The 27,492-nt window shown below is 37.2% G+C and overlaps 2 protein-coding genes across 2 annotated transcripts in view; one reads left to right on the top strand and one right to left on the bottom strand.

Moving 5' to 3' along the window:
* The first annotated feature begins 344 nt into the window (after positions 1 to 344).
* The window catches only part of LOC143532878 (DNA-directed RNA polymerase II subunit 4-like), a 173,539-nt gene continuing 146,391 nt past the window's right edge, over positions 345 to 27,492 (top strand). Inside the window, exons 1-5 of the mRNA XM_077027799.1 lie at positions 345 to 372; positions 1,508 to 1,616; positions 1,751 to 1,828; positions 2,177 to 2,210; positions 2,291 to 2,359. Coding sequence (XP_076883914.1) covers positions 345 to 372; positions 1,508 to 1,616; positions 1,751 to 1,828; positions 2,177 to 2,210; positions 2,291 to 2,359 — 318 coding nt within the window. The remainder of the gene's footprint in view (positions 373 to 1,507; positions 1,617 to 1,750; positions 1,829 to 2,176; positions 2,211 to 2,290; positions 2,360 to 27,492) is intronic.
* LOC143532884 (uncharacterized protein At5g08430-like) lies at positions 6,669 to 13,676 on the bottom strand. Its single transcript, XM_077027803.1, has 8 exons — positions 13,535 to 13,676; positions 12,019 to 12,734; positions 10,515 to 10,624; positions 9,599 to 9,658; positions 9,436 to 9,486; positions 9,247 to 9,307; positions 8,810 to 9,001; positions 6,669 to 7,456 (listed from the first exon to the last, which is right to left on the bottom strand). The coding sequence occupies exons 2-8, from the start codon at positions 12,674 to 12,676 to the stop codon at positions 6,879 to 6,881; spliced, it is 1,710 nt and encodes a 569-aa protein (XP_076883918.1). The 5' UTR covers positions 12,677 to 12,734; positions 13,535 to 13,676; the 3' UTR covers positions 6,669 to 6,878.

The raw sequence follows: 27,492 nt of genomic DNA, 5'->3' as shown, positions 1-27,492 counted from the left end.
GGAGTGAATAGCATTGGTTCATTTGTTATGCGTATTTTGCAGTTTTAGTATTTTCTTTTCAGAAATTTGGGATTTGTTATCCACTGTTTTGTTAAAAGCTGTAACATGTCTGGTACTTGATTGAATATCTATGAAAAAAACCAGGCTACCATGGGTCTCTTCTCTTTATAGAACCGGTAAACATGGGTGACAAAAGACCAAAGAAAAGGGCGTGATTTTGTTTATATATGTCTTAAAAATAAAAATGCATTTTTTACATTCTAGGTAAAAAGATAAAATAGTTTTATTACGTTGAGTTGACTTAACGTCTATTTAACACTAGAGACTAAATCTGTAATTTTACAATGAGATGGGCTTGTGCACTTGTGCCAGGTATTGATTATATTGATTATCAAGAGTCTCATTCCCAATTGTAAAACAACCATAACTGTAGGTTATGTTTCTTTGAGTTAGGTCTGTAAACGAACTGAACGTTTGATGAACTGTTCGTGAACAGACATGAACAAAACATTTATGTTCGTTTAATTTAACGAAAGAACATGAACACATGTTTCCGTTCGTTCATTTATGTTCATAAGCGTTTATTTATGTTTGTTTGTGCACTAATAGAAATTAATTAAATATTATCCGGATTAGTGATCTACTTAAAGGTTTTATACTTGTTAATTTGTGTTCATTTAAGTGTTTTCATTTATGTTTGTGTTCATTTAAATTTGATTATATATGTTCATTTATGCTCGTTTATCTTTGTTCAGTTATGTTCGTTTAGAAATTAAACAAACAAACACAAATGTTCATTTTTTTAAATAAACGAACATGAACATAAATATTTGTTTGATTAAGTGTTCGTGTTCTTTTAAAGTTAAATGAACGAACATGAACACGCCCTTGTTCGTGTTCGTTAAATAAACCTCTAGGCTCTGCCGATTTTATTTGTGTTTGTGAACCGTTCATGTAATATAATATAATATAATATAATGAAAGGTTTTCATGGGACGTAACTGTAAGGTCAATAATAGTCTAGGGATGGCTTTTACTTTTATGCAAAGTAGTTGTGTAATATATATAGCCTGAGCAGATTCATTCATTCTTCTTCCTCCTAGTTAATTATTTCTCTTCTCTGCGACTCATAATACATACATATATCAACCAAACCAATCGAGGTATCATCTATACATACATATATTTGTTGTATTTGAAATTGTTGGCTGCAACACCTATTTTCTTTTAATAACTACAAACTTTGTTATGTATTGAACAACCTCTAGTTCTAGTTAACTATTATCACATTTTTCACCATTTGGAGTATGGAGTTTTATTTATTTACTTCGTGCAGCCTCAAGTTATTGGTCAATATGTCTGGAGAAGAGGAAGAGAATGCTGCAGAGCTGAAAATAGGCGATGCTACTACTTTCTCCTCTTGTTTATATCATATGCAATGTTAAGGTTTTCTTTTTCCTTTTCTTTTTCTAACTTTTTGTTACTGATAACTGCATATGCTTTTCAGAATTTCTCAAGGCCAAGTGTTTGATGAATTGTGAAGTCGCCTTAATTCTTGAACACAAATACGAGCATCTTCAGCAGATGTCTGAAGATCCAATGAATCAAGTTTCTCACTGAGTATAAATGTTCTATTCAATATTTCTTGCTATTAGTATCTGATACGACCCAAACATTAGTTTTATGATATAATACTGCTGGTTATAATTTTAATCATTCAAATTACCAACTATTTACACTTTTGTATCAGAGTGTTTGAGAAGTCCCTGCAATACGTGAAGCGTTTCAGTCGCTACAAGAATCCAGATGCTGTCAGACAAGTTCGAGAGTATCCTTGATTACATGCATATTAATTTTATCTGTCTATCACACACACATATATAGACTAATAAACATACAATATGTATGTCAGTAGTCTGTATATGTATTTGTGTATGTGTGTGCGCGTATGCATATGTATACACACACACACACCTCACCTTTTGTCTTGGGTGTATGCTTCTTTTTTTTTACGCCTTACGCCTGAGCGACAAGTGGCCTGGTGCACATAGGTGACAAATGGGCCCGTGTGCTTTGGCGACAGTGCACATGGGCGGAAAGTGGGCCAGTTACTCTTTTGACTAGCTAGGATGATTTATGTAGTGAATCTAGTTTGATTTTCTTAACTAACATTCAGATTACTGAGTAGATACCAGTTGGCAGAGTTTGAGGTAATGTTCTCTGACAATCGATGTCTGATTATTACCTAATTGTCTTGTTGGTTATGATACTAAACATCATATGCGTGCAGCTCTGTGTTCTTGGAAACCTTTGTCCTGAAACTGTGGAGGAAGCAATTGCTATGGTCCCATCTATCAAGGTACTTTAAATTGCTTATTGTGAATATGTTTCAAGTTTGAATATGTTTTTGCAGTCGTTGAAAGTTTTATTATTATTTTTTTGAATTCGAGGGGACGTGGACATGATGATGAAGCTATAGAGAAAATGCTGAATGACATGTCTTTGATTAAGAAGTTTGAGTAGTTTCCATGTCCTGTTTTTGTTCTCATTCTCAAAGTTTCTTGATTTGGAGTGAAAGTTGTTTACAAACCCATAATATGTAGTAATATGCTATAGTGATTTGTACTAAGTGCCTTGGACGTTGTACCTGAACCATCTGCTTGCTCTTTAATGACTATCAATTGCATCATGTTTCTTCATTTTCATACGCATGTGGAGTAATGTGATGAGGATGTGTCTAAAACATGTTATGTTAGTTTTTTAATACTCTTACCACTTGCAATACAAAACCTTTGTGAGCGTAACATCAAAGCTATTTGTAAGTCAACTATGCTAAGAGTGGAATTTTACTGGATATGTTTGTTTTGTAAGTCAACGGTAGCCTACTTATCTCGCTTGTTAACCTTTTAGATTAATATAATGTTGATATCAAGTACCATGTACATAATCAAACCTTTTAGGTTCATACAATGTTGATATGAAGTCCCGGGCCGTAGCACATAATCAAGGGATCCTTGATCCTCGAAGAATGCAATCCTTCTATGACTTGTATCAAATATGGTGGACTTCAATTTGAGCCGCTTCATTGTTTATCAGCCATGGGATCTCACTTCCATCTTCCTGATCAACTCTTCACAAATGTGCATCTTCCATCTGCTACCTTCCACGTAGAAACATGCCATAGTAAAACATTCTATACACGAAGACATCTATAACCATGTATTTTACTTCAATTTACTCATAACACACACAAGCACATCGTGTCACTAATAAACTCAAATCCCATTTGAACTCGTAAAAACGTGTCACTATTAGACATAACCCCATTTGAACCTTTGATGAACTTCACGCTAAGCCTTTTTAAAAAAAGTGATTGAAAATGGTATTTAATAAAATAGAAAAAGAATGTTACATAATGATAGAATAACTTTTTTTATATCACTCTCTATATCATATTGGTTTTAAAAAAAGAACGTGCATATTATAGAGAATTGTTATTCAAAAGCAGAACCAATATTATGTTAGGAAGGGAAAAGAATATATTAGATAGTGCATCAATGATTTATTAAGTTGACTACATGCATACTAACATTTTATTAAATAAGTTTTGATACACATTTTATATATTCAAAACCAAAACCAAATAAACTACAAGAAAGAAAGCTAAGTTTTACGTAATAACTTTTTTAACGTGAGATTATAAGTTTATTCTGGTAGAGAAAATCATAGTAGACCACAACATCCAAAAAACATTGCAAACATGTAACATTTATTGGCCAAAGGCAGAAGAGCAAGTCATACATTATATATATGACGATTGATGAACCCACCACTTGTCAAATGTTAAAAACACAAGTAAATGATATCATCCAACCCTTTGCCATTCACTTTTTGATCCAATTTGTTATATATCCTTAAATTCCATACACATCCTCCAAAGGTTTCGAAATCTAGAGGCAATAAATAATTTAGGTAGATTAGGCAAAACACAAACAAAATGAGCCAATTACAACCTATGAAACCACAATTAGGGGAAGAAACTCAAGATTCCCATGAAAACGTTCAAGAAAATAAGGATCTCAACGTTCAACTACACAAAGACCACCTCAACGAAGAAAGCCAGGTGAGTCGAGTTAAATGTATATACACCTCACATGTACCATCATCGTGCATTTTGATTGGTTTATCTCATGAATAGAACTCGCATATCCGTTAACAAAAGTTAGCTTTCTCTTTCATTAGGTTGAATAATACATGTCAAAACAGGTTTAAAAACACGTATCGTGCAATATTAAGTTATACAATATATATTTACGATGGATGTGTGACAAAGATATAGATAAGAAGATCAAAACCACGTTCTATAAATGTTATGACCCCGCGTTCTATAAATGTTACTATTTTTGAACAACTTAGTTTTGCCATCCAGAAATGACTAGCAACACAACTTGTTGCCTGTTTGCCTTCTGTATCGATGTAAACACTACTTTGAAAAAAAAGACAATAAGCTAGGTATTGAATACATACAAGTTACAACATAATTATTTTTAACAAATGTTGACTTATGATGTTAATAAATGGGTAAAAAATGTGAAGGGTGGCATGAAAAACAGTGAACAGGCTGCTGCATCATCAGGAGAACAAATACTTAACCAATGACACATCACCATGATTGAAGAGGCATGACATTACTTATGAACCAGTGATCTCTCTTGTCCACGGCCGATGTGGGATAGCCTAAGAGTGGGACGATGTTGTGTTTGCCAAGGGTGTTACAGACAACCCCCCTTTGGACTCATCGTCCTCGATGAGGCGTGTCCCAACATCCCGAACGGCACAAGAGTGGCTCTGATACCAACTGTTACATCCGGTCCCTCGCACCACCAATATTGTCCGCTCTGCCCACGAAGAGCTCACGGATTTGTTTTTGGTTGCCCAAAACGCGCTGGTGATTGAAGAGGTAGGACATTACTTATGAACCAGTGATCTCTCTTGTCCACGGCCAATGTGAGATCGCCTAAGAGTGGGACGATGTTGTGTTTGCCAAGGGTGTTACAGGCGTTGCTGCAGCGGCTCAGTCAGCTGCCACTAGAAACGCTCGCCTCACAAGAGATGATGAAAAAACCAAGTTGAGCGAGATTCTTGCGGTAAACATGCATTGCTTTAGTTGATTCGGCTACTTTTCACGGGTTGGTTTGTCGAACCTTACACAAACATAAATAAACGTGTAAGACACACAAAGATGATTTTTTGTATAGCATGTTTGACACAGACACGACCCGTTTGACCTGAAACACTTTTTAGAAAATATTCAAAATACCTTTTTCTTAATTAAAAAAAAAAGGAATGCCAAATGATATATGAGTAAATAAAAAAGTCAAAGGTCATATCGTCAAAGTCAATGGTCAAAATGTGTATTTTAATAAACTTTTTGTTTTTACATATTACATCTTGAAAGTTACAAATTTACATTGAAACCACACATTTATGTAAATTAGACATTTGTTTGGGATAAAACACTTAACACGTTTAATTAGAGGTGTTTATTGTCCGGTTTTATTGAAGATTCCAGGCCAAACTACTAGCTATAACGCTAGAAGCCGACAAACCAAACCAAATTGGTCGGGTTGGGTGGGTTGGTAGGATCAGCCAAACTGGTCAAAACAATTCAGTTTCGCGGTTTAAACAATGTTTTTTTTTCTTCAGTATGAAACAGGATGCAACTTCAAAGCTACCAGCGGACAAGCCTGTAACACGTAGGGATGCAGAGGGAGTTATCGGAGCCGAGTTAAGAAACGATCCGAACCTGACAACGCGTCCTGGCGGTGTTGCAGCGTCGCTAGCAGCCGCGGCAAGGATTAACCAAATTAACAATGTGAACCAGAATTCCCCAAGAAAAGAATGAATTTTGATCATGCTGCAATAAGTGTTGGGGGCTTTTGTTTTCTATCAATCCTTTTAATAACAATTGTATTAAATGTATCTTGGTATTTTATGTATTGAATGACACTGTTGTATATATAGTACACCATACGAAATTACGAATAGACAAGTTTGTTGGTTTTTATGATGATTATGATAGACAAATTTAAATGGTTGAAATCTCGTTAAATGAATATAGACGTTTGTATGAAAAAAATATTTTTTTTTTGGAGTTTAGTAAAATTTCGCTAAGTAATCAATTTAAATTATAGCTTATATCAAAACCCTTTTAGATACAAAACTAAGTCTTTTAAAAGCTACATTCAACACTCATAGTTGATCAACGGCTAGACCATAGGAACAATCTCGCAATGTGAAATCCAGAATAAAGATCAAACAGAGAATAACAGAGAACTACACTCAGTTCAATTTTGCATTGGCATGAAGTTTTCTTTAGTGTTTTAGGCACAAGTATTAGTTGTTACAAAATAATATAATAGCTAATTTATTACAAACCATACCATAAATCTCACACATAGCAAAACTATTAATAGGGTCTAATATCTAAGTGGTGTGTAGACAAACCATATCTCTATCTCAGAGCATAAAGATGCAGATCCCCCATCTATAATAGCTATTTTATAAAACTTGAATATTTCTATAAATCCTAAACTTTTTAAAAAAATATAATTTTTTTAAAGGGTTTCTAACATAGGTTTATGAATTGACAACAGTTTAAAGACTTCGAAGACTTGCTAGAAATCAAGAAATGAAGACTTGCAGTAAAATTGTGTTCTAGGTTTTTTGTATCCATCTTATTACATAAACACTAAAAATTATTAAAGCAAACTATCATCAAAGTAAATTAAAAAACCTAACTAGAACACAACTAAATTAAAAGAATCCCATGAAACATAACATAAATCACTAACTGCTAAAATCAAAATCAACAAATCCTATTTGCTGTGATTGCTAGAAAGCACATCGGTCAACAAGACAGCAGACTCGGGTGTTTGGCCTTCTTTCCATACCTTAAAATCAGACATGAAATAGCCCGCTTCACTCCAGCATTTCAAGTCAAACTGTGAAAATGGTCCTTGAATCTGACATTGTGGGTCCCGGTAGAACCATTTTGGGCGAGTTAATTCATACTCGTCTTCTTGCACATGTGTTTTTTCAACCACTTGCTCTTTATGTGTTTCCTCCGCGTCGTCATCGCATAGATCAATCACATTTGACATTTTGCTAAAGTCAACTGTTTGACCCGAGCTTCGAGTCTTGGGCATCTGCACAGCTTCCACCCACTGGAAGCTTGTTAGGTGTTCTCCAGAACCTGTATTCTTTGGTTTGATTAAGTCAACTGCTTGACTGAAACTTATGGTTTTGGAGTCAACTGTTGGACCAAAACTTATGGTTTTGGGCATCTGCACGGTTTCCACCCACTGGAAGCTTGTTATGTGTTCTTCCGAGCCCGCTTTCTTTGTTGGCTCTGCTTTGTGTTCAACAACTCCATTAAGAACTATCAACTCATCTTCTGCATATAAAATAATGAAACATTAGAGGTGTGAAAATTGACAGATGGGTCAAACCCGATTTGGGACATTGTTTTGTTCATCTCTATTACAAATGGGTCGGTTTTCGTCTCAAATCGAACCAAAAACTCGGTTTTTTGGTTTTCACGATGGGCTTGGTTTCGATTTTTTCGGTTTAGCCATTTGGACTTGACAATTTTGGGCTGAAAAGAAAAAATGGTCCAAAATAATTAATTTGGGCTGCAAACTTTGGGACAAAATTCTTTTGTTAATTACTGATTAATTGACTATTGCATATTAGGACCTATAACTTTTGGTATACACCATTTATTAATTTCTTATCATCATCATCATCGTACTCAGTATATCCCACCAATAGCAAAGCTATGGTAGGGTCTGAGGAGGGTAAGATGTAGACAGCCTTACCTCTACCCCATGGGGATAGAGAGGCTGCTTCCGGTGAGACCCCCGGCTCGATAGTAGTTTTGCATCAAGCCTTGGACATATTACATAAGGCACATAGCACTCAATCATCGGGACGCCGGCTGATTGGTGCATGTACCCTTGTCTTTTGGCTATCAACGCCACCACATGATGCCTGATTAACCTTCCATCACTTTTAACGTTATTTTCACAAAATTAGTAAAATAACGTCAAAATTAGTGCAATTTTACTTTTGCCCACTGAAACTGAGTACGATGATGATGATGAGTACATGATGCCTGATTAACCTTCCATCATTTATTAATTTCTTATAGTTTACTTAAAATCGTTTTTTTTTCCTCGATTTTTTCAGTTTTTGGTCGAAAGCAAAACTGAAACTGAACCAAAAAAATGATTTTTGAAAACCATAAAACCAGATGTCGGATTAGGAGATTTAGGTTTGGTTACATCGGTTATTCCAGTTACGGTTTGGTTTTGTTGGTTTCGGTCGGGACTTTTTTTGTTATTTAATGATTAACTGACAGTTACACATTTGGACCTAAAACTAGTGGTGCACACCATTTATTAATTAACTTGTTCTTACAACCGTTTTATCTCAATATTTTCAGTCCGAATTTATGCCAATCAGTTTGGTTTGTTTTTTTTTTCCGGTTTTTTGGTTGATGGCAAAACAGAAACCGAACCAAAAATATCAGTTTTTGAAAAAATATAAAAACAGTCGGTTTTTATTGGGTTCAATAATTTCAGTTCAGTTACGTCGGTTACTCAGATTACGGTTCAGTTATTTCAGTTTCGTGCGACCCTTATCGTGTTAAATATGATAAGAAAGCAATGCTATTACAATATCAGTCTAATTTTATTTTAAAATAAGATGATGTGTTGTAATCAAATGCGTGTACACAATTACATACCTGCAGCTTCTGAACCATGAACTAAGATTGGTGAAGTATCGCGCTGCTCTATATCATGTTCATGATATTGTGGTGTGGCTTCTGGTTCTAATAAATCTGCAGTCACCTTTGGAACCTCGCTTAACAGCTTTGATTTCTCAGATGGTGTTTGCAGCCGTTTTCTTCTTTCCAGATACTCAAATAGTGTAAGAACTCGAGCGAGTAAAGGTTTATCAAGCAACAATATATTATTTTGTTTTAATTATTGTTTTGTTGAATAATTAGATTATTATATTTTATACATCTAGTAGGGCATATGTGTTCTTTTGCATAACTATTATCTTAGCTATTTTGAGATTTGATAATAAATGTTAACTTTCCTGGTTCCCACTGGTTAGCACTTAGCAGGGTATTAGACCCGTGAGTTTTATCTAACGGGTTCTCATATTACCAAATACAATGTTGTTTATCTAACGGGTCTATGAGGTTTTGTAGATGGTCAAGTTCTCTAGGAAGCCACTGTAAGTAAAAGAATAACAAGATGATACTGTTACATATACGAAGCTTGAGTTGTGTTTATGCATTAATTTATTTATTATGTTATATAGAATCATATGTTCTGATGGGCCATAACGAGCATTGCTTACATGGTTTGTTATGTCTTCATGCAAGATTTGGACCTTCTGTTCAAACTCTACCTACCAACATACAAAGATCACCAAAAAGAGTTTAATGAATTATGAAAAAAATTTAAAGATCATAAAAGCAGTCATCTTCGTAAGTAACATGTTGAAAAAGATAGAAACTTACAACGGTAGGCCTTTTAAGTAACCCGTCCTTAACCCTTTGACACAAATCCACAACTTCTTCCTGCGAGAGAAATGGCAATAGCAAAAATGTGCATCGGATTAGTATATGGTAAACAAGTAGTCAAGAATATAGTTGATACAAAATATACCTGTAATGTACATTATCTAGTTATGGAATAAAAGTAACTAAATATATGAAAAGAAACAACCATCTATTATTAGCTATGAATGATTAACTAAAAAATTATGATAGCTTTATAATACTCATGAGGTGAATCGTGAACTATGCTAATTGCTGACGAGTTGAAATCAAATGTTCAAAAATCGCATATATATGTAGTCATACAGTATTTGTAGAAGCCATAGCCAACAAACATCATCTCTTTCACTACTTTGTTTGGTTTGAAAAGAAACTGATTATGATCTTAGCTTTTCCTTCAAAGATCAAGCAAGCTATGTTTTGACTCTTATTTTCAAGTATGAGTTTGGTTGAACTGCTTGTTTACTTTCAACATGGACACAAACATAAATAGGCCATTTAATTTTAAAATCCCACATAAATCAAAGTATTCTGCAAATCACCGCCTCCACTTTTTCTACAAGCATCATAATGAGTACATATATGATATATATGTGTGTGTGTGTGTGTAATCTCTTAGATTGTTTCCTTCAAAGGAATGTAATAACTTTTCATTCCATCTACGCCCACATACAAAGTTGTATCATATCCGTTCGCATTTGAATTACATGAAAGTGCTTAAATTATAACTGCTATAAAGCAATTTAACGCCCACATACATATTTTAGCCAGACAGCATAATTTGAAAGGTTTATAAATTATTCTACAAAAACACATAATTCTATACTGATTTTTGAAATGATGAAAAACTGCAAGTGCCATTGACTATGCAAGTTACCTTCAAGAAGTTATCATCCGACAGCATGTGTATAGATATGTCTTTAGCCATGTTTAGAACCTGAAGGAGAACTTTATGCACAACCCCATTTCCAGGTTCATTCTTCACCCCTGCAAAATAACAGATAGCCCACAACAAGAATAAGGACTGATCCAAGAAAATAAAAGGTTTATAGCTATCAAAATGATTACAACTTCACAAGTTCACGATAGCAAATAATAAATTGTCAATTATGATTTTGATAACTTCAATAAATGATAACTTTGCCTTGTACTAATAATAGGTTATGATTAAACAATAGATGTTTTAATTATAAATATGAAGGTACATAGGTAGACACGGTAAGATTGGCATGCTGGGAAAAAGTCCTAAACGGGTTAACGTTAAAATGAGTCAAATTTTAGCATGGTACTTGTTAGGTTGACCTCAAAACACTTCTTTGTCCATTTAAAAAAAATTATAACAATTATAGCATTAGATATCATTATAAAAAAATATATGTCATAACAAAAACAATCTAGCTCGTTAAATAAAACAAATCATAAAATTGTATGCATTAAAAAGTTCCCTCCTGGCGACTTTCAACCTGTATGTACTTTTAGGGTTGTTCAAAAAGGCAGTGACTTGTAACTCGTTTGAATAAAGCTCAAAAAAGCTTGCTCAAAATGGCTTGAATGTCAAACAAGCGGAATTGAGCCAGCTTGGTTTTAAAAGAGCCAAAGTAAGCTTGGCTTGTTGGATCACTCGTTAGGCTCATTTATCTGGCCCGTTTAAACTTAACCCCAAATTTTAATATATAAAAATTATAAATTTTGTAGTTCATTAATTATGCATTATGTGTTTGCTTAAAATATTATTTTTCTTTTTATATACATCAATATCATCATCATCATCATCATCATCATCATCGTACTCAGTATATCCCACCAATAGCAAAGCTATAGTAGGGTCTGAGGAGGGTAAGATGTAGACACCTTACCTCTACCCCATAGGGGATAGAGAGGCTGCTTCCGGTGAGACCCTCGGCTCGATAGTAGTTTTGCATCAAGCCTTGGACATAAGACACATAACACTCAACCATCGGGACACCGACCGATTGGTGCATGTACCCTTGTCTTTCGGCTATCAACGCCACCACATGATGCCTGATTAACCTTCCGCCACTTTTAACGTTATTTTCACGATATTGGTAAAATAACGTCAAAATTAGTGCAATTTCGCTTTTGCCCACCCGAGGGTTCACACATATACACATTATATGCGTGCACCGCAAGCAGGGCGTAATATACATCAATATGTGTAACTTTTATTAAAGAATAGATGAGTTGGCTCACAACCACGAGCCAAAGCAGAGCTTGAGCTCAACATTCAGCCCGTTAAGACAAACAAGTCGAGCTGACTCGGCTTGGTTTGTAAACAAACCGAGACCGAGCCCGAGCCACGCCCGTCAGGCAGACTATATAAAAAGAATGGGATAACAGTAAAAATAGAAACTTCAATGCACCTGTAACTGGATGCAGCTGATGAGAGTTCTTCTGTGAGAAATCCATAGGATTAGACTTAATCCTAATGTAGCTACCTAACAACTTCCCTTCAAAGCTCTCGGGGTGCTTAACAAGCTCTTCAACTAAACTCCTTTTTAAATACAAAAGCTTTATATTATCGGGTATAATAGCTGCAAAACGGCTTAACCGAGCCTGGTCTTTCTTCTTTTGACCAGTTTTCTCTAAACTAGAAAGTTTATGCTTCTTGTATTTTAAGTTAGCATCCTCATAATCTTCTGAATTATAAAAATCATCATCATCTTCAGAGGAATCATTGTTCTCAGCAAAATGTATATTCAGCAGTTCGTGTATTTTATTTCTGGGAACTGTATTCTTACTGAAAAGCAAACGAAGCCTCTCGTCACAAACAACCCGTTTCTTTTTAAGAGGGTTTAAAAGGTTGTAAGTATGCACATATTCATTAATTATGGTCGCCACGTCATACTGAGAGATTTTTTCACCGGTGTCTATGCCAATCGATTGTAGAAATTCAATTAATGACTTGGAACCCCACCCAACAAACTCCAACTTCTTTGGCTTATTTCGCCTATGCTTCACAGGACTCAGTGTCTGATCATTAGCATCATCCACCCAAAAGAACCCCTTCCCATCTGCCATACCAACACCACGCCCTTGATTGACTGTTACGAATTACAGTTCACAAGGCCAAAAAAAACTGCACTGTACCATAACAAACATCTCAGCAATGAACTTAAACACATGCGGAAGTGCAAAACAATGACAAACTGGATAATCTGATAGGTTCCATATTGGAATAAAATAATGAGCATGAAACATATAGAAAAGCAATTTTAGCAAACAATCATAACTGATGAAAAGATATTATACTATAAAGCGAAAAACTCAAGTGGTGGTGATGAGTCAATGCATACGGCGGCATCTTCTTAATGATGTATGAACTTTTGGCACTTAGCTTTGAACATTTTGTTATTCACGTTTCGGAATTACATCTTGACTCTTTTAGAACTTTTGGTACTAATTCGATTTATAGTATACAATAGCTTTTGTTTATTTCATATGAAGAAAAGTGATATTTTTCTAATACATAATATATTTTAATTATTATTTTTATTTAAGTGTGTTTTTTTGCGAGGCCTATGAGCCTTGAGTGCGTCTGACACCTTTGATAACCATACTATGGTACTGAATGAACATGTTAAAGCTTATAAATGCCAAATTTATCCCTCTATCAAGAATAAATAAAACAATTTCAGGTTGTAAAAGCATAAATCTATGCAAATAGGTACTAAATTTTTGTTTTTGCCCATGATACCGGTACCGAACCGAGCATTTTCATCATAAACATTGTGTTAAAGAGATTAATTTGCTATTAGACCATCAAAAAGTTAACACAAATACCTAATTAGGTAAAATTACAATAATCCTAATTAATTCAAAATAACATGAAACTGAAGTTATTATATATTTAAACAATTAAAAAAAACAGACACAAACCGTGAAACTTTGGAGTTAGAGAATTTAGGTTTTGACGATCATTTACGGTGGCTGAAGGAGATGGTGGCTTGAGGTGGGTGGCTGACGGAGGTGTGAGCCAGCCGGAGCTGGTGGTGGCGGACTGACTGGTGAGTTAAATAATAAATTTGTAAGGATTTCTATAAACCTATAATCTAATTTTTTTTTTTTTTTTTGAAGGTTAGGTATGTCATTTGTCATATCTTTTATCTTATGCCTAAAATAAATAAATGATTGTGTTGTTAAGGCAAGCTTTTAATTTTGTTTTTCTTCTGCTTATCTTATTTCACATCTTCGTATATATAGTAATAAAATCTTCGTATATATAGTAATAATATATAATGTAGCTAGTATAGTAACGTATGTGAGATGTTTAACGTAAAATGTATTGAATTATTTAAGAGAAAATTATGGCTTGTGCCCCTGTGATGGACGGGCACTTTGTATGTCCCATTCTTAATTTATGCATTTTGTGCGATTATTGTTTTTGAGCGGGCTCAATCTATCTTTGGCCGCCAGTTGACCGTGAGTTGACCTGTTAGCTACAAGGGCAAGACCGTCTTTTTGTTCTCAAATCCTTGTTAAAAGTTTACCTCCTCTGATTTGGCACATAAGTTAGGTCGAAATTATGCCGTCGTGCTCCGTAACTCCATGTCTCCCCATAATTTTTTGCTCGAATATTTAATCGGTAATCAATTCTCGGTCGATTAGTGGTGTGGAAATGGAAATGGAGGTTGGTCCATACAGTATTAGACCTGAATTGTGCCCCTGTGATCCCTATGACTTGTACAGTAAGTTATTAGTGGTTAATTTGTTTGCAAAATTTTCAATTTATTAGTGTTTTTTTATTGATTAATGGTTGTTATGGTGATGGTAAGACCATGTTTACCATAGAGCTGTTCCATGGAGGTGTGTTTTGTGACAATCGTCAATTTCAGGTTAACTCCGTTAACTCAACTCCGTCAATTCAAACTTAAGATCACTAAATCTATAACGCACACTTCATTACATTTAAACTAGGGTTTAAATGACGCTTAACACTTACTACATGTGTAGTCTTTCGGGATTTGCACCGAAACGCAAACGAGTTGACGCAAACGATTGATAAATAAACGAAAAACGTCAAAACAGTAATTATGTGATAATTATGTGTTAGACTTATGCGTTATGTGATAACATGGTTATAAACGTTAACTCAAGATGAAAACAAGTTAGTTAGGCTAGAAAAGTAATACTTAGAAGTGGAGGGACTTGAGTGTAACTTGTGTGTTTATAAATATATCCTTAACTTAACCCTAACTTATTATTATTCTAAACCCACAAGTCCGATCGGAGCTCTCATCCCACTTCATCCTTGCTGCCGTCGACTTCCACACACACATACATCAAGAAATCAAGTGTTTAATCCAAGAACTAGGTGCTAGGAAGGTATAATTGATCATCCTTTACATTCTTGTTGATTGATTTTGATGTTTGTTGGGTTAATAACAAACCCTAGGCTGCCGATTTTGAGTATGTACATAGCTAACATGATTGTTGTTATTTGGATGATGATTTGATAACTAGATTGAATCTTGTTGTATGGTGATTGTTGTGTCTTTGATTTGAGTTAAAACACAAACCCTAATCTTGTATGTAATGTGAAATTGATATGCATGGATGGTGTTTATGGGTCTAGAGGGTTATATGGATGCATGATAGTTCATAGATTGTTATTATGTTGAGTTTGGATGCAAACAGATTCTGGACAGAATGTGTATACGATGTTTAAGTGACTGTAACGAAGTGTAAACGTGAAAGTTGGTTGAGATTGTGGGTACTGCAGTAAACTAGGTTGAGTCTAGTTTCTATAAAGTATAAATTTGTAATTTTTGGATAAGTAGAAGTTAACTTTTATGATTTTACAAAAACGATGTGCAAAGCTGAGCTGTTAGACCTGCTGTTAGGTTATGTTGTAAATGTTATATCTCATGAACTACGAGACCAATTGGGTTGGTTTCACTTCTGGAAGTTGACTCATTGAGTTAGGAACCAAACCCAAGTGGTCTTGCATTTATTGGATTTTTCGTTTAACGGGAATTGCAAATAACATTCTGTTGTGCATGAATCTGACTGTTATGAGTTTGCTGTAATGATTTGATGATTGTGAGAAAAATATGAGGAATAAAAATGTAATAAAATATGTTCTGGAAACCTAAGACATATGTGCTTCTGTGATGATTTTTGGTAAATTAATTGAGATGCTATGATCGGTGAAATAGTACAATCTTTCTAGTAGGATTTCTGTCTCGGTGAAACTAGCTGCTGAGTTGTGTAAAAATGCATGAAACATGATACTTGTTATATAATTGCTATGTTGTGACCAAAATACCCTTGCGGGGAATAATTGCTAAGTGATTGCCATGATTTGACCAAATTGCCCTCAAGGGGAATAATGGCTAGTTAATTGTTATTTGTTGACCAAAATGCCCTTACGGGGAATAATTGATAGTGATGTACTTTATGAACACATGACACGTATATGATTGCTTACACATGTAATGTGTCACAAAAACACTTGTTAAAGTCACACACGATTCACAAACGAAACACGAAACATGTTATGTGCATAGGTATTATGTGCCGGGTCTAGAGACTCGATAATATTCCGACACTTAGAAAAATCTCTTTGTTGTTTTAGAACGTTAAAGAGAGTTTTTCGGTGACGCGCATCTTGGTGATTTATTTTGGGAAATTCTTCGCAAACAGTGAGTTTCACTTTCCTCTCTTTAAACTGTTTTCAAACGCTTTTCACTTGGGGAGATAACATACTCCACAACGCATTTGAGATTTTGTTATAAATTATATATCACTTGTAAAGGCTAAGTGGCAAACGAAATATTTGAAGTCCTACACATCGAACCGGTTAATATTTAGAATAGCGAGTCACTGTTGAGTAGTACTACTGGGTTTGACAAACCCCACCCAACGCTAAACTCGACTGGAGGTCGAGCGGGTGTAATTTTGGCTAACACGTACCATGGTCTGGAGGACCTGGTGACAAGGCACTTACTAAACGAGTCAGCTTCGGTGTCGAACACTTAGTAATACTTGTTGTATAGACTAGCTACCTATCGATATATAATTTGACATAACACTATCTGGTAACGCAAAACGCTTAACGCAAAACGCCGTAACGTGGTTACGCAAAACGCTTAACGCAAAACGCTGAACGCAAACGCTAAACGATTTATTTTTATATAACTTGTGAACTCACCAACCTTGTGTTGACACTTTTAGTATGTTATTCTCAGGTAGCCGAGGCGGGCGCGCGGTTTAGGAACATGCATTGTGTGATAAACTTTTAACTATGCAACCTTGTTTTTAACTGTTATCCTTGGGTTTTAAATCGTCCTGCGTGACGTAACATTGTTCTATGGTTTTACGCTTCCGCACTTATTTTCATTTAAACGTTTTTATGGTTTGATTATAACTGATGATTCCGATCCTGTTAGTTCACACCCTCTGACGGTAAAACTCCGTTAGTGGATTTTGAGGGTGTGACATGTTTGTTACTGAGCCGGAAAAAAGTTACGAGGGAGATAAGATAAGTGTAACATCACGTAAATTTCGGGCCAAAAATGTCAAGTTTTCAAAGTCAATGGACCAATTCTGCCAATTTCCAAACTCCAGGGCTAAAATGAAAAATCTGTCTTATTAACCCATCACGCTACGCGACAGGGTTAAGAAAGACACCCATCGCGTATCGCGATGGGGTGTCTGACACAAACTGACACGTGTGCCACGCGGCACACGGTGGCCACGCCTACTGCCACGTGTCACCACGTGGCAACGCATTCGCCACGTGTCGCCACGTGTGGCGGCGCCTGCCACGTGTCGACACGTGGCAGGTCTACCCCTGTGACTCACCAACCCTATATCGCGATACGCGATGGTGGAGTCAGGGAGCGCATCGCGTATCGCGATGGGTTCCAAATTTAGGTCTATAAATAGCAGCCACGGGTTCAAGCCAAACACACCTCAAATTCACACACTTTACTCTCTCTCTAGAATCTCTCACTGCATAGTAAAGCGTGCCAACAATCCCTCTCGATAAACGTGCCCCGTTACCTCGATTTCCGTGCCACTCCCGATATCCTGAACAAGAAAGAAGTGTTGCCCGATGAACTGGTGATTACCTCGAAGTACGTGCCATTGGTGTTTCGAAAAGCGTGCCAAGTGTGGAAAGGGTGATTGAGCAAGCGGCGTCGAAGTGCTGCCCAAGTGTCTAGGGTGTTTCTAAGCCGAACAAGGTAGGCATAATGCCCGACCAAAATAATAATAAAATATTATAACGGCTTTGTTGGGTTTCAACGGTGGTTCGTAACGAAAACGGTCAAACATTTCAAACCCGTTTTAGTTAATTTTTTTCGTTTCGATAGATATTAATCAATATTAATATATATGTATAAACGAACAATAAAAATGTAGCGGAAAGTAAACGATTTAAACGAACCAAAAACCGAAACCCGAACCCGGATCCGATTACAACAATACGAGCATGATAAACATAAATAAAACAACCATAGAAAAGGTAGTCGATATACCTCGATTATCAAAACCGGGAAGACACCGAAGGTTAACGAAACAAGCTAGATGAGACACAACCAAAACCCAACGAAGATCCGGCGGTGAGCGGCGGCGGCGGCGGATTCCGACAGGTAAGATGGACGGTGGCAGTAGGTGTTCCGACTCAGATCCAAGAGCTATAGAGAACAGCGGACTGCAGAGAACCACGACAACAAGTTGCAACAGCTTCAGGTCGCCGGAAATGCTTCGCTGGAAAAGCGGGGTTCGCCGGAACTGTAGAAAGGTCGCCGGAAAGGTGGCTGCAGCTTGTACAGGACGGCGGTAGTGGTTGTGGTGACCAAGGGATGAAAGGTAGTGGCTGTGAGTGGTTTGCGGCGGCCGGAAATGACTTGCCGGAAAACCGGTTGGCCGGAAAAGCGGCGCCGGATAATATGCAGCAGCTAGGGTTTGTTAATTTTTGGTTAAAAAAAATTAATAATATCATCTTATACTATATATAGGATGTTATTAGGGTTTAATCAAGTTAAACCAATTTGGGCTTGAGCCCAATTAACCAAACAAAGCCTTTAACTAACATCCAGTCCACCTAATAGATTATGTCGGGCCCAATTAACATTTAAATGGGTTTATGCTTTCGTTACCTCCGGTGTAACTCATACCGGGTCGTATTCGGGTCGGTCGCGTTGACTTGACCCGAACCGACCATTAAATCCAACAGTCTCCCACTTGGACGGATTTGGGTCAAGTATCACAACGCTAACAGCCAGAGGCGTTCTAGCTACACATAGCTGTCCCCAACCAAATATGACATTTTTAAATCCATAACCAAAGTATCTTGGAATACCTTATTGCAAGATAATGAATTTATAGTAATCGTTTTCATCTATCCTTTCTGTATAAGACATCAACTGAACAATGAGACATGGATCATATCAATCTCATATAGTGTTCAATTATTGTAGTTCTCGATATAGAGTCAAAGTGGTCCAATAAAAAACACAGTTAGTTTGGGTGAGGCCTCACACTTTACCAGTTTGAATCAACGAGGGCGCCAATATGTCTAGCTGTTACATTTTAATGTAAGAGTATAGAATCTCATCTTGACTACATACAACTCCCACTGAACTCCAGAACATTCCCAACCAATGCCTTTATGGCTGGCAGTTACGCAACAGCGTTTGACATGATCAAAGAATACTCCTCGGCAAACGAAAGTTCTAATATGTATCTCAGGTCTAAGGATACTAAATGAGCCTACTATTATCAAAACATCTTATGATCAAGATCCATGAAGATGATTTGATGTGAGTTACATCCAACGTCATTCATAATGAGGTCTGTGAGTTTGGAAGTCAACTGCTTGAGTCCAAAGTCAGAATAGTCTTAATTCAGAATCGCTCCCACTAGTCTGACCGACTACGGATAATTTAGAATACAATATTTACGGATTAAACGTATTAAAATGAACACAGTTGTATTATTCAACGTTTGTATTTAACCATTAAATCAAAAGTGAACAGAAAAGTACAACTGATTAAACGTCGATACATCCAAATACTAAATCAAAATAAATCACTAGCAAGTCTAAGCCCGATAGCATCTCTATGCTGATCATGCTTGTCCTGAGTCATCGGATTAGTGAACGGGTCAGCTAGATTTTGATCTGTGTCTACTTTTCTTATCACGATGTCACCTCGTTCCAATATTTCCCGAATAAAATGGAACTTCCTTAGAATGTGCTTGGTTCTGTGATGAGACCTTAGCTCTTTGGCTTGAGCAATAGCACCTGTGTTATCACAGAATATCTCGATTGGTTTGTGAATACTCGGAACCACATCGAGATCGGTGATGAACTTCTTCATCCAAGCAGCCTCCTTAGCGGCATCTGATGCAGCTATATATTCAGATTCGGTGGTAGAATCCGCCACTACACTCTGCTTGGAGCTCTTCCAATAAATAGCTCCTCCATTGAGAGTGAAGACGAAACCTGACTGTGAGCGAGAATGATCTCGGTCAGTCTGGAAGCTAGCATCAGTGTAACACTTTACAGTGAGCTCCTCTTCCACTCCCCCAAACACCAAGAACATGTCTTTGGTCCTATTCAAGTACCTTAGAATGTTCTTCACAGCAGTCCAATGGGCAATGCCAGGACTCTGTTGAAAACGACTGATCATGCTCAAGGCATACGAGACGTCAGGTCTAGTACACAACATAACATACATGATAGAGCCAACCGCAGAAGCATATGGAGTTGCTTGCATACGTTCAGATTCAATGTCCGTTGCCGGAGATTGCGATTTGCTCAACACGGCCCCCCTTAGTCATTGGAACAGCTCCTTTCTTGGAGTTTTCCATTGAGAAGCGTGCCATTACTTTGTCTATGTAAGTACTTTGACTTAGCCTTAGAATCCGCTTAGATCTATCTCTATAGATCTTTATTCCCAGAATATATGCGGCTTCTCCAAGATCTTTTATTGCAAAACAAGATTCCAACCATTGCTTAACTTCCTTAAGCATATGAATGTTGTTTCCATATCAGTATGTCATCCACATACAAGATGAGGAATGATATAGTGCTCCCACTAGCCTTTCTGTAAACACAAGGTTCATCTTCATTTTTGACAAAACTAAACTCTTTGATTTTCTCGTCAAAGTGAAGATTCCAGCTTCGAGATGCCTGCTTAAGTCCATAAATGGACTTATTCAATTTGAAAACCCTATTAGGATATTTTGGATCGACAAACCTTCAGGCTGAACCATATAGACATCTTCAGAATGATGTCCATTAAGGTAAGCGGTTTTGACATCCATTTGCCATATCTCATAGTCATAGTATGCAGCAATGGCAAGTAATATCCTAATTGACTTGGTCATAGCAACGGGCGAAAAGGTCTCATCATAGTCAACACCTTGAGTTTGAGTGAAACCTTTCGCGACTAGCCGTGCCTTGTAGGTTTGCACATTTCCATGCACGTCGGTTTTCTTCTTGAAAATCCATTTGCTCCCTACTGCCCGACTATCGGGGGGTAGCTCAACCAAGTTCCAAACTTGGTTATCATGCATGGATTGCATCTCTGCGTTCATGGCATCTTGCCATTTCTTGGATTCCGGATCCAAGATAGCAGATTTGTTGTTAGTAGGATCGTCCCAGACTCGGCTACTAATAAGACTTCGGGACCATCTAGATGACATAAGTATCTAGAATTTGGTACGGGAGTCCTACTACTTCTGCGAACGCTTGTGTTCACGTCTGATGTATCAGCAACAACAATTTGTTGATCAGACTCTCCAACTTCCTCAGCGGTTGGTTGTGGATCTCGAATTTCTTCAAGATCGACAATGTTATCTCTAGTTCCTCGATTGAGAAATTTCTTCTCAAGGAAGTGGCCTTTCCTCCTGACAGAAATCGTATTTGTATCAGGATGAAAGAAGTAATAACCGCTCTTGTAATAGTATCCGACGAAAATAACATTTTCGCCGCGGGGATCAAGTTTGTCATCAGACTCACTTGTGATATAAGCATCACATCCCCATACTCTAAGATAAGACAATTTGGGCTTCTTTCCCTTATGCCATATCTCATATGGTGTTTTGTCTATCTTCTTAGTTGGAGCTAGATTGACAATGCGGGCGGCGGTCATAAGGGCGTATCCCTAAAAGGAGTGAGGCAAGTTATTTCTACACATCATCGATTGAACCATGTTTAGCAAAGTTCGATTCCTCCTCTCGCTCACGCCATTAAGTTGGGGTGTGCCAGGTGGAGTGAGCTATGAAACAATTCCATGCTCTTTTAGATGAGTGATGAACTCTATGCTGAGATACTCTCCACCTCGATCTGATCGAAGTGTCTTAATGGTTTTATCAAGTTGTTTTTCCACTTCGCTTTGAAACTCTTTGAACTTTTCAAAAGTTTCGTGCTTGTGTTTCATAAGATACACATAAGCGTATCGACTATAATCGTCGATAAAAGAAACGAAGTATCTTTCATGGTTTCTAGTCATGGTTCTGAAAGGTCCACATACATCAGTATGTATGAGTCCTAACAGATCACTTGCTCGTTCACTTTTATTAGTGAAGGAGTCTTTGGCGAGTTTGCCAGCTAAGCAAGATTCACAATCGTCAAAAGAGTCCGGTCCTGTGGATTCAATAATCCCTTCGGATTGGAGTCTTTTAACTCTTGCCTTGCTTATGTGGCCAAGTCGGCAATGCCATAGAAAAGTATCATTGATGCTAGTCTTGATACGTTTTGAAAGATGATATAGGTTATTGTCAGGTTGAACATCAATCTCATAAATACCATTTCAAGGTTTAGCCTCAAAATAAAAGATATAATTTAAGTAAGTAGAAATAGCCATGCCATTAAGAACATACTTAAATCCTTGTTCAAACAACAACGAAACTGAAATGATGTTTCTGGTCAAGCCAGGAGCATACAAACAATTATTTAAAGGAAAAACTAGGCCAGATGGACAAGTAAAATGAAATACTCCAGTTGCCAGAACTGGTACTCTCTTCCCATCTCCAACGATGAGTTCCATGCTGCCTTTATTTAGTTTCCTCCACTTCTCAGGCTCCTGCAAGACATTAACGATGTGTAACCACATCCGGTATCAAATACCCATGTGTTGCTAGAGACAGTGAAAAGTTCAATAACGTATATGGAAATACCTCCAGAAGAGCCTTCACAATTGGCACTCTTCTTCTTGATCTCAGCAAGGTATTCGGGGCAGTTTCTCATCCAGTGCCCCATTTGGTTGCATTTGTAGCACTTTCGCTCCTCAAAGGGCGGCGGCTTTTTCTTTGCAACGACCTTGTTAGTGTTGGTGGCAACCTTGGCAGAAACAGTAACTTTCTTCTTGCCTTTTCCCTTAAAACCCTGATTCTTTGGTTTTGGCTTTTTGACACCAGCAGATCAAATCATCAGAACTTGATTGGTCCTAGAAGGAATGTTCATCTTAGCCGTCTTGAGCATGTTATGAAACTCTGGCACTGTCTTCACCCAACCATTCATGTTGAAATTCATTACGAACTGGTCGTATGAGTTGGGGAGAGAGTTGAGAATGAAATCAGATACCATCTCATCAGGCATGGGATAATAAAGTTTCTTGAGATGATCGATGTGCCCCTTCATCTTAAGAACATGCGCACTGACGGGAGACCCTTCTGCCATCTTGCAACTTATGAGTTGTTTCATGGTGTCGAAACGTTCTTGACGGGCTTGTATCTGGAACATGCCCTTGAGTTGTTCAAGCATCTCATAGGCACCAAAGTCTTCCAAGCCTTTAGCAAGCTCAGAAGTCATGGTGGCTAGCATAATACAGGAGACCTCAGCCGAGTCATCCTTATGCTTGTCAAGAACTTTTCGTGCAGCGGCTGTGTTGTTTTCAGGCTCGGTTGGAACAGGTCCATCGAGAACATACATGCACTTTTCCATGGTGAGAACAAGTCTTAAGTTGTGGTTCCATTCGATGAAGTTGGTACCGTTCAGTTTATCCTTCTCAAGGATAGTCTTAAGGGCGTAGGGTGAGATTTCGTTTGACGACATCTGATTAATTAAGCAAAAGTAAATTTAATTAGTATTTTCGACGTTGTAGTCCTATTATTAATGACCCAATAACATTAATTAATTAGGAGCATGAGAATTTGGCTTCCAGTTATTAAAGGCAGCTGTAGCACACAACATTAATAAGTTGTTAGGCAGACTGACAACGATTGCCAATTGTGAATAAAGCACAACTCTCGGTTATGAGGCCTATAGAGACAACGATTGTCTGTATAGATACGTTTAGCCTCATCTTTGCCCACTTTAAGTCTCCAGACAGCTTTAGCACGTAACAGGGGAGTAAAGTAATAGTTGCCCTAGTACCGTGACGTGTGAAAGGGCCGGATGTGTCAACGAAGCGCTTTCAACTTGAAGGGATAGGTTAGAAAACAAGTGCTGTGCTGTAGCTCCAAAAACTCGAAATTTCGCAGTATGCCTCAAGTGTGACTTGTAGTAGGATTGGCATAAACTATTGGTTTTAAATTGGGATTAATTTTTAAAATTACCAAATAGAGTAAAAGTCAAATTTTACTGTATTTTATTATCGCGACGAATAGATGAACCCTTTCATCTCTCAGGACACTTAGTTTTAAATAACCTATTAAAAACTAAGTTTGTAGCGATACGACTAACCAATTTTAAGTTAATAGAAATCTATTAAGTTATTAGTTTTGGAAATCAAAACGCTTTTAATTTGCAAAACATAATTGGTTAATAAAATGTTTATTTTCAAATTTATTTGGTATTAGTTCGATGATATTATAATCCTATTATAAACAATCCAAGCAACCACAAATAGCAAATAGCAATAATATGTAAATCCTTATGGCCAAAAGGTGATCGGTCTCACTAGAGCCAATTAGGGAGACTGATCGGGTCAAGGGGTTTACAACACAAAACAAACACAAGGATGGACTTCTTCGTGCATCCCGTCATCTTGCCCGAACTCCCACTAACTCCATGAAGTCCATGAGCTCGTCCTCGGTTATCTTCGCGTCTTCTTAATTACAAATTTATAAACTAACAATAATATGTCCTATTACAAATTTGAACCATCTTTATGGCCAAAAGAAAACCGAAAAAATAAATAATAACCTTTTACAACTTTTGAACCAACCATATGGCCAAAACAAGCTCAAACACCAAACACAACCAAACAAACATAGGTCGGGGCCGGATTTACATATTCAAAATAAACGAATTTCAGGTTGTTTTGACTTGGTCAAATAAAATAAACAAAACTTTTGACCAATTCAAAATCACCCGAAAATAAATCTAGATCTATAAACTTTAAACGATTTAAAGTTTAAGATGTAGATCCGGTTTTAAACGAACCGGTATCGACTCGTACATTGTAACCGCGGCTCTGATACCACTGTTGGGTTTCAACGGTGGTTCGTAACGAAAACGGTCAAACATTTCAAACCCGTTTTAGTTAATTTATTTCGTTTCGATAGATATTAATCAATATTAATATATATGTATAAACGAACAATAAAACGCAGCGGAAAGTAAACAATTTAAACGAACCAAAAACCAAAACCCGAACCCGGATCCGATTACAACAATACGATCACGATAAACATAAATAAAACAACCATAGAAAAGGTAGTCGATATACCTCGGTTATCAAAACTGGGAAGACACCGAAGGTTAACGAAACAAGCTAGATGAGACACAACCAAAACCCAACGAAGATCCGGCGGCGGCGGCAGATTCCGGCAGGTAAGATGGACGGCGGCAGTAGGTGTTCCGGCTCAGATCCAAGAGCTATAGAGAACAGCGGACTGCAGAGAACCACGACAGCAGGTTGCAACAGCTTCAGGTCGCTTGAAATGCTTCGCCGGAAAAGCGGGGTTCGTCGGAACTGCAGAAAGGTCGCCGAAAAGGTGGCTGCAGCTTGTACAGGACGGCGGTAGTGGTTGTGGTGACCAAGGGATGAATGGCAGTGGCTGTGCGTGGTTTGAGGCGGCTGGAAAGGACTCGCCGGAAAACCGGTTGGCCGGAAAAGCGGCGCCGGATAATATGCAGCAGCTAGGGTTTGTTACTTTTTGGTTAAAAAAATTAATAATATCATCTTATACTTCATATAGGATGTTATTAGGGTTTAATAAAGTTAAACCAATTTGGGCTTGAGCCCAATTAACCAAACAAAGCCTTTAACTAACATCCAGTCCACCTAATAGATTATGTCGGACCCAATTAACATTTAAATGGGTTTATGCTTTCGTTACCTCCGGTGTAACTCATACCGGGTCGTATTCGGGTCGGTCGCGTTGACTTGACCCGAACCGACCATTACATCCAACAGTCTCCCACTTGGATGGATTTGGGTCAAGTATCATAACGCTAACAGCTAGAGGCGTTCTGGCTACACATAGCTGTCCCCAACTAAAAATGTCATATTTGGTTGGGGACAGCTATGTGTAGCTAGAACGCCTCTGGCTGTTAGCATTGTGATACCCCAAATTAACCAAACAAAGCCTTTAACTAACATCCAGTCCACCTAATAGATTATGTCGGGCCCAATTAACATTTAAATGGGTTTATGCTTCGTTACCTCCGGTGTAACTCATATCGGGTCGTATTCGGGTCGGTCGCGTTAACTTGACCCGAACCGACCATTAAATCCAACAGGCTTAATACCCGAGTCGATATTATTCTCGATAAACAAAGAAATGAATAACAAAGAAAATAAAGAAAGAGAAATAAGATATATATATATATATATAAGTATATATTTATATATATATATATATAGATATAATATTCTTTGTTATGAAATATATTATTTAAGTATAATGTGTATACTTAAATAATAAAGAAAGAAATACGTTTCTTAAAGAAGAAGAAACGTCGGGGTTTATAAACTAAAGGTTTATTAACATTACTTTTCAACTAAAGGTTTTCAAGTAAAATGAGATAATGAACTAAAGGTTCATAGAGATATAAGACTAAAGGTCTTAAGCCGGATAGTGTATCCGACTAATGAATGTTATACTCGTACTATAGGTGCGAGATAGCGAAGAGAAGTACTTACGGACGGTGTTGGAAACCGATCCCTATCAAAAGGTGAATACGCCCCACTTTTACAAACTTGTTTCCAAACAAACAAACATGTTATATGTAAAACTTTACATGAGGCTACGTGTCTCTAAAATATTATAAATAAGAGTATAAGCCAGCCCTCAGGCTGTGGTATACGTTTGTCTGGATCCTTACACATGTGGAAAGCGGTGGGCACATCACACCACGCTTGGTCACGACCTCCAGCCACGATGGGCCGGACCTAAGTTACGTCCGAGTGGGGAATGGCCATGTGTATATTTATAGTACCTAAGTTAGGTCATAAACGCTGCGGTATTTCGTTGAGGTGACCTAGTGCAAAGACTCGAGTTTATGATAATTGTTTTAACTTGATTATTCCTAAGCCAAGATGGGCCGAGACTTACGTGGTTTCGAGGGGTAATTAAGTAAAGAAATATTTTTAGTGTCAGCATATTCACCAGCATTCGTTGATGACGTATTTTATAACATTTTGCAGGTAATCAGGAATAGAGCTTGAGGACGAAGAAAGCTCAAGTATCAGATGGCTTGGATAATTTAGTGTAAATATTAAAATATGATGGTTTTGTATAACTTTTAAACAAGTAAAACTAATCGAAACTTTTGTCTCGTCTTTTGTATTGTAAATATTTATAATATTGATCCTTTGTTTTTATAAAGTCTTCCTCTAAAACCCGTAACTCTGATTTATTTACAAATATGGTACCAACTATGGTTCACACTCCTAGGCCTTGATTTGGGGTGTGACAGGTTGGTATCAGAG

The sequence above is a fragment of the Bidens hawaiensis genome, unplaced genomic scaffold (assembly GCF_021521415.1).
Source record: "Bidens hawaiensis isolate Kalapana, Puna unplaced genomic scaffold, B.hawaiensis_p1.1 tig00009567_1, whole genome shotgun sequence".
NCBI lineage: Eukaryota > Viridiplantae > Streptophyta > Magnoliopsida > Asterales > Asteraceae > Bidens > Bidens hawaiensis.
The sequence above is the reverse complement of the archived record's forward strand: the minus strand, read 5'-3'. Positions and strand labels throughout refer to the sequence as shown.